The sequence below is a fragment of the Scardinius erythrophthalmus genome, assembly GCF_964197995.2.
Source record: "Scardinius erythrophthalmus genome assembly, chromosome: 15".
Lineage (NCBI taxonomy): Eukaryota > Metazoa > Chordata > Actinopteri > Cypriniformes > Leuciscidae > Scardinius > Scardinius erythrophthalmus.
Window position 1 is genome coordinate 32038366 of NC_138235.1, and position 16455 is coordinate 32054820.

The 16455-nt window shown below is 38.3% G+C and overlaps 1 protein-coding gene across 2 annotated transcripts; it reads right to left on the bottom strand.

Moving 5' to 3' along the window:
• Window positions 1-773: 773 nt before the first annotated feature.
• On the bottom strand, window positions 774-14119 carry klf15 (Kruppel like factor 15). 2 transcript variants are annotated; one of them, XR_014031639.1, is made up of 4 exons: window positions 13946-14109; window positions 10448-11720; window positions 6230-6489; window positions 774-899 (listed from the first exon to the last, which is right to left on the bottom strand). XR_014031639.1 is itself a non-coding variant. In XM_081385766.1 (3 exons), the coding sequence occupies exons 2-3, from the start codon at window positions 11641-11643 to the stop codon at window positions 6321-6323; spliced, it is 1365 nt and encodes a 454-aa protein (XP_081241892.1). In that variant the 5' UTR covers window positions 11644-11720; window positions 13946-14119; the 3' UTR covers window positions 4154-6320. The 2 variants fall into 2 exon arrangements, 1 of the variants encoding a protein (XP_081241892.1); XM_081385766.1 differs by lacking the exon at window positions 774-899 and having other exon boundaries at window positions 4154-6489; window positions 13946-14119.
• Between the last annotated feature and the right edge of the window lie 2336 nt (window positions 14120-16455).

Here is a 16455-nt window from a genome sequence, read left to right on the forward strand (position 1 = left end):
AAATATCAAAATTGAAACTACTGCGGAAAAAAAGACACCTACATCTTGGATGCCCTTGAGGTAAGCTAAAACATACCAAAATTTAATTTCAAAGTGAACTATCCCTTTAATTCAAAATTTTAAGTTCAACAAACTCAATTTTAAGGCAACCAGGTTACTTAATTTTTTTAGTAACCTTTAAATAACATTAGATGAACGTCCAACTAAAACGTTTCAGAAAAAAGTGCTTCATGAACAATGTATAATGTTAATGTTTTGAGAACATTATTAAAGACCAGATAACTTTGAATGAACGTTCGATTTGTTCAGAACTTTGAGAGAACCTTGACAGAACGTTAGCCAAAGTTGTGAGAATGCTCCCTGTTAACTGGGTATGCAGCTAGATGTGCACCGATGTATTCAAGTTCGTTTCTTGTACGTGAACACAGAAAACATTTTGTGCACAAAGTGACTGCAGCACCAAACCAGGCTTTGCCCAGACTCACAGTAAATTAAAGGGATTGACAGTTTTATTACCGGAAGAAAAGAATGCGTCTCAGGCTGGAAACAGAGGTGAGAGGAGCTGCCAACATCTTCTCCGTTCCTTCAAGATGTTTCTAGACTGAGATCTTGATGAAGAGATCAAGTTTATACACATTTATATCCTTTGGACTTGGATCTAAAATTCTGATCCCTCCTGCAAGACAAAAAGAATCCCGCCCGCATGAAGTTTGGATATGACAACATGAAAACTGAATAGCAGAGAGAGAGAGAGAGAGCCTTCAGAATACTGACCACAGCAACAATGTTCAAATCTGTGTTTTATTATCTGGGATGAATCTGATGGTAATGTTGCGGTCAGAGGTTCGATTGAGAATCCTACAAATGTTGACCGCAAAGCTGTGAGTTATAATGAAATCCTGTGCAGAGGGAACAAAAGCAAAGCAATATGTGCAGGAATATTCATAAATCATCTCACACATGTACACCAGTAAGTCGTTTTTCAAACTAAAACTGTCAGATTCCACTGAGAATTAAAATGCTCTGCTTTTTTAGGAGGAGAATGTTCATTTATAATAATTGAATGAACATGTATTATAAACTTGTTTTACTATAAAAATATTAGTTCATGTGATGGAATACTTTTAAGAAATATTTTAAAGGAGTAGATACTTTTTATTTTTACATGTATAGCCATTCATATATTATAATGTATTGTGTTGTATTGTATTGTATTAATATATTCCGAAATTGTATATATTATAGAAATATTATTTAGTGTATTAATAAGATTTTAATATTATTTTATTATAAAATGCTTTTAAAAATTACATGAAATTAAAATGAATTTAAAACAAACACTATCAATCAGTTTAATATAAAAATTGGTTTCTCTATTACTACTTTTATAATAAAGAAGGAAATGACATTGAGCTGTCAGTTCAAAAGTTTATATTGAGTTTTCATATAAAAAATATGTTAATCTTTTTTATAAAATATATATATATTCATAAATAAAAACATCAATTATTTATTTCTATTATTTTAGTAAATATTTAATATTTTTAACACTTAATTTCTTCCACTATTTATAGAAATGGCATATTGTTGTCAATTATAGAAGACCCTAACATTAATAACAGGAAGAGCAGCAATTTGATATGTTCCACCTTTTCACAGCATATCAATTTTTTATTAGTATTTTATTGTAAATTGCACAATGCAATTGATTAACACTTCAAGACATTCATTGCCTAAAGGTGATGATACATGGGGCAACTTCTTTGAGCAATGTTGCTTGGGCACTTTCCCATTGAGAATGGGCAACAAATTTATATCTGGATACTTTAGATCTCACCTGGTTGCCCATTGACTGCAACATTGCTCAACGTTTAAAATCGTACAGAAATTGACCAAATGGAAAATGCGTCCTTATTCAGGTTTCAATGAATGCCTCATTTGTAAGCAACTCCATTTAACCGTTAATAAAATAAGTCACTACATCATTTCCTGTGACCTGTCATGCGCTTGACCCAAAGTTACCTTGGTGTCATGACAGATGGATCTACTCTTTCCAACAACGGCAAATGCTCCAAAAATAAATCTGTCAAATGGCTGGAAGACCATTGCGTTTCCCCAAGCACAGCAAGACCCGGAGAGCTGAGTTTCCCAAACAACTGTGAGTGTTGAAGCCACCACGGGAAGACTGATTAATAGCTTTAAACCGAAATAAAATCATAAAACACGTTCATTTAATAAGTTGCCTGGATAGTATACTGTAATAAATCAAGAAGCTCAAAGTACTTGCTGACATAGAATAGAATAGGAGCATTATATGCAATAAGTGCATTACTTATTAGTGTAAACGATCCACTGAAAGTTACTTTCTTACTATGAACCTAAATTTGCCAGCACTCTGTAAACAGCTGACTCTCCTCCAAGACCTCATGATAGTTGATCTGTATGATACGCAACAAGAAAACAAGAAAAAAAAAAAAAAAAACATTTCCGAGAACCAAATCTGGAGTCATCCTGACAGGACTGCCGTTTATGGTCAAACAGGTCCAAGATCAGTCATATTAGCTAACGTCTGGAGATATTGGCAATCTACTGAGGATCGCAGTGAGCATGTCCAACAGATGGCCATAAAAAGAGAATCACTTCACTGCATTCTTCTCTTCCTGACTCCCTCCCTCTCATCTTTAGGAGTGCCACATGTGGTTGGGGGCTTGTGAAGGGAGCAACATAAATTGGAGTTGTCAGCCATAAACATCAGGGCCCTTCACGAGCATCATACTCAATATGTCCTTATCCTGGGTGACTCAGCTTAAACAACATGCGCTGGACTCCTGTACTATTGGTTGTTGTTCTTGTTGGAGATGTTGTTTAGATGTTAGTGAATCTGATTATGTTGCGGACTACAGTGCAAGAAGTTGTTCCCTACAAGAGAATAAAAACAAAAATCCAATAAAAACTAAATAAACACAAAAAATCAGGTATTAAGCTTTTTGAAACCTTACATATATTTAGAGATTTTTGTTGTTGTTGTTGATATATTATTATTATTATATATTTTAAAAAGTAAATACTATGGAAGCTTTTTTCCACCATGCAATAAAACAATTTAAAAGATAATTGCGACTTTTCATCTCACAATTCTGAATATGTATCTTATATCTTCTCAGAATTTCGAGATATAAACTTGCAATTGCGAGTTATAAAGTCAGAATTGCGGGATATAAACCCGCATCTGCGAGGAATGAAGTCAAAATTGCGAGATATAAACTCACAATTCAGATTTTTTTCTTGCTATTGCGAGTTTATATCACGAAATTCTGATAAAGTCAGAATTGTGAGATATAAACTCGCAATTGCAAATTATAAAGTCTGACTCTGAGGAAAAAAATACCGATTTTTTTTTGCAAGTTAATATCTCGCAATTGAGAGTTTATATCGTGCAATTCGGAGAAAAAAAAGTCTGATTTGTTTGATTAAAAAGTCACAATTACATTTTTTTTTTTTTTTTTCTGTGGCGGAATCAAGCTTCCATATGTAAAATATGTAAATTAAAACGCTGTTGTCCTAAAATAAATCTTTCATCAGCATCAGATTATGAGTATCAAACAAGGTTCATCTGTAAACGATTTAACAGATCTACTAAAGATCTCTTATGACATATTAACCTTTACTGTTTGGCTCACTTATACTCTGTTGTTAAAAAGAAAAGCACATGGCTGCTTAAATGCTTTCTTTCTTTAGGAAGTGAGTGGTTTCAATGTAGGAGTTGGAATTATAAGGCACGATTTCTCTCTCGACCCCTTACATCGTATTTTGAATTGGTACAACTATAATTAGACATCACTGGTATGAGGCCATGAGTCATTCTAAGGCAACATTGTATATCAGAAGCCAGAAATATACTCTACACAAGTGCACAAAGAAATCGCATCTATCTTAATTCAATTACTCTGCAAAATGCACTTACAACTGTTGACGTTGAGTTCTTCAAACTGGAAATAAGTTTGCGCTAACAGACAATGCAGTGCACAGCTGTGTTTCCATTCCCATCAAATCGATCATGTAGCTTTTTGCATTTGCATTCACATACTTCAGTATGTTTGGAGCCTAAGCTATAAGAAAACAGAGTAACTCGAAAACAAAAAGTTCTTATTTTCAATTTATTTGTAAATGCATCTGATGTATATCAAGAAAAATATATAATATTTATATATATATATTGAATTGTTATTATGTACATTGGTTTACATTTTACAGGGGACATTTATACAATCAAAGGTATGAGATACGTCAGTAAAAGAATATCCGGTACTCTCTGATCCAACAACATTTTGTACAAAGTCTGTACATACAGTATACATACATTCAATGTTGGCCATAAGCACCGATTTCACCTAGACTTTCATGTAGACGGCAAGGAATGCATCACTAACAGTACGCAGCCTCCGCCTGGGTGTCTGTGTTACTCGTGACGTAATTTTTCTGTGTTTTAAGTGGGGTTTTGAACAACGGGACCAATCATGGACTCTTTGCGCGCTTTTCTCTTTCCGAGAGCAACAAAAACATGTTTGGCACTGGTCTGTATGTTAAACAGGCACCAACAGCAGCAAAACATTCATATACTGTATGTAGACAAATGTGTTTCCTTCATTCCTAGAGGAATCTTCTGGTCTGCGAGAGGTCTGAGTGGTTCTAGTTTCTTCCCACTCTGCGATGTCGGATCTGAGATCAGATTTCCTGACCACAACAGTTGCTAAATATTATAAGCAGAGCAGCAAAACGACACCATAATCGTTTCTATGCGTTCCTCTAAACCACAGTCAAATCCGAGCACAAGTAGAGAACCAGGAAAGATGATTGGTTCTTTGAACTCTAGAGTTCCTGTCATCACACTATACGTACTGTATATATATATATACGTGGATGCATCTCTTAAGTACCGCTGGCTGTTGTGCCTGTTGGCGCAGTACAAAGTGCAACAAGTTGATTCATAACCTGAGGCACTCTGAGTAACTTTGTACTTGTTTCCATTCAGGCTATTGTTTTGGCAAAAACAGATTTCATTGCCAAGGTTGATCCGAAGCTCTCCTAAAAATCCAATTATACAACACGGTATAATTTAGTTAAATATTAGCATTAACTATCAGCACCCCACACGCATTCTTTAGCGAACACATGGTCAGCATGCCCTATCAGTAGTCAAGCTGTGTCCATGACTACAGTTCCCATGAAGAATGTCCTCTCTGAACTCCAGATGAGTTCCAGACTACATTTCCCAAGCATGAGGATTTGAGCTGCAAGAGTCCCCTGTGCGGGAGCTCGCGGTTGAGGCCGGTTAGCACCTTGCAATTCCAGTTTATGTCATTCAACCTTGTCTCGCGGAGACAGTTTGGCAGATCGTGAAGTAGTCCCAGGTCAAAAGGACTGTTTGAGGCAGGTTAGAAATGGTTGATACGTGTGTTTTGACCTAGCTTAGCCATCAACTGACTGACATGGATCATGGGTTTTCTCTGATGTAAAATGTGTTGCATTGCTGTCAAAAATATTTTCCATCCACAAACACTTCACCACAAATGCCTTGGCCCCAGCTGCAAACATTTAGATTAGAGAAAGGCATGGAAGGTTTTGTATTTTTTTATGATGAAAGCAACCAATAAAATGACAAAAATGAAAAGAAGAAAGGTTTTGTATTGACAACAAAAGGGGGAAAAATTCAATACTGATCATGAGGCCAATTCACATATGACAAATGTGCGTGTTTTGACTTCCGTTGATTCGCTCTATGGTCTGTCCAAGAGGCGTTTCACAGTTTACTAGCATACAACTGAAAGTCAAGAGGAAAAGCCTCCATGATTGCCAATAGCTTATAATGGCACAGTCCTACCAATGATCAGTAGTTCAAATGAACCCGAGTTTTTTTTTGGTTTAGAGGAGCTAAACGCGTTACGTTGGCAAAAAGAAGCGATTTTTATTATCGTGATATTGAGCAAGGAATGTTGATGACTGGCAGATACATCAACAATTCATACCTCAAAGTACAACAAAAAAATACTTTGAATGTTACATGTTGCAAAAAAAAATTGTTCTCGGAACATAGAAAACAATCATGAACACTACAAAAATACAATCTACGAAGCTTACAACATCTGTGAGGCCGACAAGTCAAGTAACAGTTTCAGAACAAACTCTTCTTCAGTTCATCCAAGCCTCGCGTAATAAATTATCACAGTACCACAAATTATTCTGTCCTTCTCTCTTTCTTTGTTTTGTCCGTCCGTTCTTTCTATCTCTATCACTCTCCATGGCGGGAGGGCTGTGTGGGGTCAGTGTGCAGTGCGCGCTGTCCTGCTGCTTCGTGGAAAGCGATGGACTTTGATATGTTTGGACAGGTGATCGCTGCGGGCAAATTTCTTCTCGCAGACAGGGCACTGGTAGGGCTTAACTCCAGAGTGAGACCGACGATGCCGTGACAGCTCGTCCGACCGGGAGAATCTGCAAGAAGAATCCAGAGATAAAGCCAAATATCAATGGTTGTGCACTGATCCGATTCATGTTTTGCATTTTTTGCATTTTTTTTCTTCTCTGTGAAGCTCATGCATTGTGAAAAGCACTGTACTACTTGGCTTTTTGCTTTCGTTTGTATTTTGATTTATGACCGTGTCTAAAAAAGGCAGAGGGCCTAAATGCTGCTTCAGTGACAGTTGTTTTGAAGACAACATGGTCCTTATTTACGTCTTTGTTATCAAGGTAATCTTCGTAATCATTCAAGTATGCCAACTTCTTCCACTTCTGAAACAACTATCCTCTTTCTTTTCAAAACCATTATCCTATGTTACGCCACAGTTTCAGGATTTAGTTTTTTTCTAATTGATTATCTTTTTTTTTTTTTGAAGAAATGCATCAGATTATGGAATAAAAGTTTGTGAAAAGAAGTCATGCATTTTGGAAATACAAAACAATGAGCAGAACAGATCATAAATCAAAGCCTACTTGGACAAGAGAGCTCATTATTCACATTAATAAACCCTACTGCACATCTTTTGGTTCCTGTCTCAGTGTCTTCCCTTAAATTTGTGATTTTGTAAGAGCAATCGTTGCTGTGAAATCAGACAAAAGGTAAAAAATAGTGATGGAGTTACTGAGTAACAAAAAGAAAAGCACTGAATCAGTGAGAGTGAAATCCTTTTCACAGGCTTCGAGTTGAATAGTTTGATCGGGACTGCATGCAATGTCCATTAAAACTGTCAAAAAATTGCTCAGTGTCTTCTCAACTGAGCAGCAAATGGTTTGAGCTCGGAGCAGATCTAATGAGCAACTATATTTAACTTGGCGCTTAACCCAGCGCTCAAGTTCCAAAAGTAGATTTGCACCACATTCACGACTGTTAATGTTTTCTGAAAGCAACTATAAGAACCAAGACCCAGGAGGAGGAAAACACACAGCTTTTTTTCTTCTTCTATTTTAGAAAATATGGAAGCATTTTCTTTAACTCAATTTGCAGTTCTCTCTTTCTCAAGTTATACCATATACCCTGCACAGACCAAAGTAATAGAGACCCCTGGGAAATTAGTTATATTACATCCCTGGTATACAAATAACTGTCAACTTTACACTACCTTTATACTACCAATATATATCTTACTCAATAAAAAGCATCTGAAGATAGTGTGTACTTCTTTCTGAAATGAGAAAACCAGGAGAACAAACTCTTGCTCAACCCCATGCCACGGTTTCACATGAAGCCATAGGCGAGGTAGTATCTGTTTCTAATGTACCGGGAACATGTGTAGAGTATTTGCAAGGCTATAAAAAACAGTCTCTCTCTCTCTCTCTCTCTCTCTCTCTCTCTCTCCAGCTAGGCTTTTCTTCCAGTTTTACAACAAGCTTAGACAGGAAAAGTACAGTTGCAGCTATGCTAACAGTAATGCACTAGCTTTGTGCTCAATCCAAAAATAAAACCCCTGCAGCGACAACATGACTAACAAAACTAACAAGATGATTCTCATTTCATACTCAAAAGAGACGATATCAGCATCTTACTCACATAGCATAGGTTAACTACTGCATGATGCCAAGCAAACTGTGATGTTTTTTTGACTGACAAAGTATCTCTCATTCTGTAATATCGCATGCATGGTATGCGAGTAAGTCTTTGAAGCATGTTGGGATGGGATGGTGGTGGACTAATTGTTGCCCTGTGGGATAGGATGGGATGAGGTGCCCCTCCTTGTTGGAGCTCACAAACAGAGCTGTTCCAGCATGCTGTACAGCATATACTATTAACTAACTTCCATTCAAATGCACACATTTTTGCATTGTGGACTGAGTTATTCCACATCTCAGTTATTCCACTTTATTCCACACCTGCATTTTCCATTGCAAAACCAGATGAGCACTTTGGTTTGCTCTCTTACACGCATATGTTGATACTGCAAACTATATCAGTTCCATTGCAGCTTTTCATGCAGGTTTTGTCCTCTATTAACCTTTGTCTGCAAGTAGTATAAAATAAAGTATGTACTTCCTGGTTTGTTTCCAGGTGTATGGCCCTCTAAGAGAAATAGCAAAGCACAGGACGTCTGTGCAAAGACGTTAGCATGCTGCAGCTAAGCCAACTGGTGTGTTTTCCAGTCAAGTACCATGTTTAAAGCTATTGTGAGTGCTTTTGGGTCTAAGAAATTTCCAATCTAAGTGTGAGCAGGGTTTTGTGTGTTTGTGTCACTTGGACACTTTTATTTGCGGAGTACCAAAGGAATGCTAAAAATGCTGGCAAAGCATTGCTGAAGCCAGGCTTGAGGCAGCCAATGGGGCATTATTCTGTTGCTTTCTTCCCTACATCCATTTCCTGACAGTATCCCGGAGACCTCAATCAGACTCTCAGACTGCTGAAGGACAGTCACTACCAACTGCTATCCAGAAGCAAGGCTAACCAAGGTCACTGATAACAACAGACCTCTCGAGCAGAAAGTGTTTTCATACTTGATTAGGGCCCTCTCTCCCAGCATTAACCTGTCTTTCGGGGGGGGGGGGGGTTAAAATAATTTTTTACAATAATTAGGTAATCTTACAGAGTCGGACATACTAGACAAACCAGTGGATCGTTTACAAAAACTGACATCTGAAAGAGGGACTTGGAACCTGGTAATAGCTAAATCAAGGATACTACTACGACCAAGTGCTTGAAGAATGTAGTTACTCAAACTTGATAACTAATGCAATCAATTGAAGATTACACTTCAGAGTAAACATCACCCACAAGCATACATAAATATAAGAACCAAACTCGTCTCTGTCAAAGACCGGCACTTGAAACTTTATCTATCCTGTCAATCCTGACCTCACTACAACTGCTGGTGCACTTTACACAGTATCCAGGCCTGTTCAGAAAGATTGGAGTTTGACATAGACTAAGAGTAAACAAATGAAGCAGTGAATAGGGCAAAGTCTGCCTCTTCAAAGACTTTATCTAATCTGCAAACAGCAGAGATAACACAAAACAAGACCCAAAATCTAAGGACAAATTGTGAATGAAATTTACAGCTACAATACAAAGTGATTATCAAGCAATGTTGGGGGAGTAAAGTAGCAACGCTACTAACTAAACTTAGTTCAGCTGTTTTCAAAATAGTATCGTTTTTTGCAGTAACATGCTAAAATGTTCAACAAGTAGTGGTGTAGCATGCCCCAACTGCATGTTCAATCGCATTGTATTTTAAATGCAACATTACAGTCTTTCAAGTAAAGGTAGTAACCAAACTTGCTCTACTAAACTGTACAAGCTATCCTTTATGTTACATTGAAAAGTCTGATGCATTCTTGTGAATCGGCTCACGCAATTCAGGGGTGTCCAATCCTGCTCCTGGAGGGACACTATTCCTGCAGAGTTTAGCTCAAATCACAATCAACCACACCTGAACCAGCTAATCAAGGTCCTCAGGATTACTAGAAACTTCCAAGCAAGTGTGTTGGGGTAGGTTGGAGCTAAACTCTGCAGAACATTGGCCCTCCAAGAGCGGGGTTGGACACTTCTAATGTAAGTGGGAAGAACACTTTCACCCAAGAGAAGGACACTTCTCATTTTAAATGTGCACTTACATTTAAAATGTACAAAATGCCTTAAAAGCCAGGAATATGAATAATAAGCTAGCATATCTTTAGATTTGGCAAGTCCACATAGAGTCCTAAGTAGCCTCTGTTTGAAGTTCATTCATGGACAACAAAGATAATGATGTACCACACTGCTTTCGCAATAACTACAACTTATTGGAGTGAAAGCCCTTTGTACACATACAGACCTTGACAGCTAACCTCAGTGTTTGAGTGGAAAAAAAACATGTGTACAGCAATCACATTTGTAACTGTACAGAACAAAAATCTGTTGCCTTATCTGTCCAAACAACATTTTCAAAGACAATGTATAAGTTGTGGATACCTGTCCTTGTACACTCACCTCCAGCCACAGCCAGGCCAAGTGCAGGCAAAAGGTTTCTCGCCTGTGTGTCTCCTCAAGTGGGCCTTCAGGTGGCTGCTCTTGGTGTACATCTTGGCACAGCCAGGGAAAGTACACTTGTGCATTTTAATAAGATCAGCTACTGAGCTCTTTTGGAATTTGTGACCCCCAACTACAAGCCCTGCTTCCTGGCCGTCACCTGTTCCGTTCTCCCCGAGACCTAAGGGCTTAGCGGCAATGGGAACCGGGGCAATACGGACAAACTTGGAGGAAGAGCTGTTAAGGCTGGCTTGAGGGATCACCTGAGGTACCAGGGCGAAGGTTTGACCCTGGATGTTTACAAGGAGCTGGGTTATTTTGATGTCCGAGGCAGGTTGTGGTGTTGGTGGTGTTGGTGGCGTTGGTGGCGAGGGGGCTGTTTTAGGGCTCAATTCCTGTTTCACTTGAATGGGCTGAAGCTGTAGGATCACAGGCATGCTAGGATTCTCAACCACCACAACCTTTCCTGAAGAGTCCTCCTTTTTCAGTGAGCTTTGAGGATTTGTGGAGGCCCCTACTGTGGATTGCACACTTTTTGGATCAGAAATGGCGTTGACTATGTCACTTGAAACAGGCACTGTTTGGTCTAAGCTTTGGGCCCAAGGTTCTGATATAGCTCCTTGGATGCTTGTACAGGTCACTAGACCCTCACCGGCTTCCTCCTTCAAGGCCACCACTTCCATGTTCTCCTCTAGGAACTCTTCGATCTCCTCCAGAGTGGGCTGAAACAGTAGCCCAGCATGGTCCTCCAAATCTCCAGGGAAAACAGGGAACTCGAAGCACTCCTCTTTGGTGGTGCGGTCCCGTCGTGACTCCCAAGCCAGACCCATGGGAAGGACAGGAGGGACCATGGGAGATAAAATGGTAGAAGAGGACAAGTTTTGGCTCAAAGTTAGGGACTGAGAGTGAAGGAAGTCAAGAAGGCCATCTTGGCTTTCTCCACTTGAGTTACTCCCACAACTAGAGCCCAACACCTGAGACTCAGGGCTGGAACAGGAACGTGGACTAGATGAGTCACTCAGGTTATCCTCTGAGAATGGAGATGGAAGCATATGGTACACCCCCCCGTCTGTCACCATATCCGATGGGTTGTGGGCTGGCAGCAAACAAGTGTAAGGAAAGAAAGTCTCTGCATCAAGCAGCAAGTGATCCACCATTCCTGGCTACTGCCTGTCCCTAGCACGGCGGCCACTTGTACAGTTCCCTGTTATGAATGATGCGGGTCTTTCTCTGTCTATAAAAAAACAAGAAACAAATTTGGGATTAGCAATAATTTGACATTTTGTATAACATTTAAAGCGATTTACTGTACAACAGTTTTCATGGCTGTCCAACTGAAGTGACTTTGAGACAAGATGTTTTGATCTCAGTCAATATGTATACATGCACTTTTCAAGTTAGATTTCAGTCACACTAAAACAATATTTTGTAATAATTTAATCCGACTGAATTCATACAAGTCCCGTTTTTGCAAAGTCTGCGTTAACAGACCTAGATAGCTAGACGCTGTTCATTGTGTACTGTATACACACGTTAATCAGATTACAATTAGCCTTGGCATTTTTCTGTGATGTGCAAAGTGAATTTAATCCTTCAAATATTCAATGACTTAGCAAATACCAGCTGAAGTCAGATTCTAAAAGTGCATGTTAACATACTCGGTGCAATCACAGAGTTTCACTCCACAAGAGTTTCACAAGAGTTTCACTCCAAAAGAATATTTTAGAAAATAGCAAAGCAGCGACTAATGGCTAATGGCTACCATTACCTCCTACCTTGTGGATGTGTGAGACACTGGAAACAATTTACTGTAATAGCTGTATAAGTCAACGTTAAAACAAGGATGTGAACATGTTACTCCCTCACTACAATTCTTGCTTTAAGCTAACCACATTAAGACAAGATAGCATTGTGTGCACACAAAGAGTGTTAGTTAATTAGAAACCAAGCATATTAAGTGATCCTTTTATGTGTGAGACAACTCACCGTTTAATCAAAAAGCTATCTTCAATAACTTAGAGTTTTCTCCCTTTTTTTGTCTGTGTTCTATTTGATATAAAAAAATGTTTAGGCCTAGTTTTCACTCTGTTTAGTTTACTGTCTTAGTTTTCACTCTTTTATGCTTTCTTTTTAGCATAAAAGACCAACTGTAGCACTGCTATCAGCATATCAGCTGTATGTAAGTCATCCAAGAAAGCAACATTGTTCATTTCTGGGAATTTGACCACTAAAGTCTAACTTCAATACTGAAGCTAGTAATTACATTATAGCATTCCTTGGCCCATGCACTGAAATGAAGAAAAGAAATCTGTAGCAACAGAAATGCAATAACCACTCCAACAGAGATTTTACTGAAACTGTCATAATAAGAAGTAATGATAAGTATTTACCAAATGTAAAGCAGTTATGAAATCTAAAACAACTCATGAAACAACGAAAATGTAAATGGCACTGTGCACTCATGGTAATGATTGACAACTAGCCCAATCTTTCTATAAGCAAACATTAAAGTCTAACTCATCCTTAAAACATACACTACTAAAGGTCTAAGTCTATAGATATGTCATTAGGCATCGCCACAGGAAGCTGAAGTAGCACATTAATCAGTACTGGAAACTTTAATTGGCGATTAAACGCAGTGGTGATTCTAGCGCCCCCTGTCTGCTGCAGAATGTCCGAGAATAACCCTGACATACAGGCAGTGTCAACACCCACATGTGTTCACTGCAAACTCTGGAGGAGACATTGTTTTTTTTAAATACCCTTAGACACTTTAAATCTCTCGTTAATTACTTAGCGTTCGACATCACATAGCCAGTGTTTCCATCTATTTAACTTGCCACAATCATGTCAGTCGTTTGTAATGAGGTTTTCAAAATCTAAATTTTCAGAACTCGATTTACTTCAGTAATACAATTCAAAGTGAAATTCGAAGGCCTAATTCGAAATATGCAATGAACGTGTTTTAACTTTGTCACTTTTTATACTTAATTATACTTAAAAATCTTAGTAGGAAGATTTTTGTAGCATTCAAGTGTCAAGTGTTACATCCATGTTACAAAAGTGTACTTATTAATATTAATGAACTTTATGACTACACATGCAAACCGCCGAATATTTGTAATCATTTATAACTAAAATATTAATTACGGGCAAAATGTGAACAGTATGCCTACAATAAAGTTCGAAATATGCAACGTGCATGTTTTGTGTAATAAACTATTAAATGTCCTACATAGGCTATAATATATTTACCCTTTAAAACGGTTGTTTTCTCTCTCTTTATATATATAGTTAACTCAATAAATACAGTTAATTCTAGCTGTTTTGCTTTATTATTATTATTATTCTGCAGTATCTGCCTCACGTTTCGACGCAGCAAATAGTTGCACGCAGTTTCCGCGCATGCCACGCGACTACTCGAGGCGCAAATGAAAGCATAAAAACAATCAAACTCACCTCTCTAAAAAAACTCGGATTAATCCTCGCCGTTTAAAGTTCTAGTACGATCCGTTTCTCTTCGCTAAAGAATGCTTCATTAGCCGTTAAATGTGCCCTTGAGACATGAAGGGTCTCATGGCAGATCATGCTCTCTATAGTAGCTATTACGCTGCTGTCACACGATCTTGTCTTGTGGGCTTTAAGAGTAGATTTGGGGAAGGCTGCTGAAGGCTCGCCTGCTCCACACACTGGGATTGGTGGAGCTGTCGACGGAGGCTGGACTCTTGCCTTTTGTCGTCAATGAACAGCAGAACGGTACACGGTTGCTTCTGTCAACTGTCCGACTGGAGGAGCTTTAACTCTTGCAGGGGTGCTGTAATATCAGTGCATCTGATCTGGCGAAGATGAGTTCAAAGTGCAAACGTTGTCATTAATGAAGGGAGCTTTTTATTTCATTTTAATAACAGCACTATTATAGCCTACAATAAACTCATCTCAAATGGCATGAGTGTTGTGAGATTAATCTGATGAGATTACCGCTGCTGACAATTTAATATGGGATTTAAGTGCTGCTGTCCTCATATAGACAAATTGCATATCAAGCATTTGAATGTGATAAAATTGTCAATGACTACCCGATTCATGCTTTTTCATTGATAGATAAACTATGAGCCTGTGAAAATATTTCTGTGTCCTGGATTAACTTTTAACCAGTCTAACTTAAATGTATGAGAGGGAAGAAAGACTTTGAACCAGCATTTTTTCTGCAACTTTTTCAGGGTGTGTCTAAAACTCATGAGAAAAAAGAAGAAGAAAAAAAAAACAACTCCAACCAGTACAATAAGTACTGATAATAGGCAGTCAAATAGGTCAAAACAGTGTTGCTAGATAAGATGTTATGCCTGCTTAGAAATACAAGGTAGCCTTATTTAGCCATTAAAGTAACAGATAGAAAACAATGACATTTATATATTGCAGTATATAAGTGGCGTGCAAGAATTAATAAAAAATTAACTATAACTACATATTTATAGCAAAGACAGACAGAAAGATAGATACACGATACAGCACTATCCTGGAGTACCTTATTGCTTTTATAAAACGGCTGCCACACAATACAAATATTAAAGCTGAAAAATATCTATCTATGCAACTTTCATGAACTTTCATGAAGAAAAGCATTCCTTCCGCTGGAAAAAGTAGTCCCTGGCCGTAAACAGCAACAGAAGTTACATTGTTACGCCATTAGATGATGAGCGAGTCAGTCAGTAGAGAAGACTTTTATATTGAAAGGACTCAAAATTGTGAACCGGGAAAAGGAAGACGCAACTGACGAATGACTTAGTTAGCATGTCACGGGAAAAAAACCTTGACTGTAAAAAGGACAAGATATCGCAGCGGACATTCAAACAAATTTTATGAAGGAAAATGCTATATATACACTGTAAATGCAAGTACTCTCGCTTACTCGATCTCTCAATACTCTATAAGCTTCAATGATCAATATCAATGAGAACAAACATGTTTACGTTGCTAAGAGTGCCTGCTAGGGGTGTTGTGTAGTGATACATAGAACCGTTGGGTGAAGCGGTCATAGCCGTGTTTTATCGTGAATAACACACATCTATTGACCAATCAAAATCAAGGATTGGAACTAACCGTTTTATAATATGCTTTAAAACAAATCATGTGCAAATTCATCAATCAGCACTTTTGCTGTGCATTTTCTCCTTAAAGGGTAAGTTCGGTATTTTACACTTAAAGCCCTGTTTACAGATCGTTTCTGATGAAATAGAACGGTTAAGATTAAAATTTGGACAAATGCTGCTGTCCCGAGAATTTTAGGTTTCTTTCGCTTTCCCCAAAACCTCTAGAATGGGTGTATAGGTGCACTGGAACAATCCTTCATAAAACGCATTAAACTTTCGTTTACAAAGACGTGAAACTCACCGAGTGGTCAGGGGTGTTCACTGATATGCTCACACAAAAATCGCTGCAAAAGATGCTTTCCAACAGGTGTTTTACCATTCGTTGTAAAACTGTGGATCTATTTTTCCAAACGTCTCACACCCGTAGATTCTTCCGTTGAGCGCTTGAATAATAGACACTCCAGCCCAGTTGGTGGCGATAATGCACCTTTGCCAATTGCAAGCAAACCCCTGGCATTTCATTGAATACACAGAAGAAGCAGAAGAAGAAGCGGCGGAGTAATACCGTACCTCACACAGCACATTCAATACAAGTCAATGGAGTTGGACAAAAACTACGATAAAACCTGTTGGAAAGCATCTTTTGCAGCGATTTTTGTGTGAGCACATCAGTGAACACCCCTGACCACTCGGTGAGTTTCACGTCTTTGTAAACGAAAGTTTAATGCATTTTAGGAAGGATTGTTCCAGTGCACCTATACACCCATTCTAGAGGTTTTGGGGAAAGCGAAATAAACCTAAAATTCTCGGGACAGCAGCATGTGTCCAAATTCTAATCTTAACCGTTCTATTTCATCAGAAACGATCTGCAAACAGGGC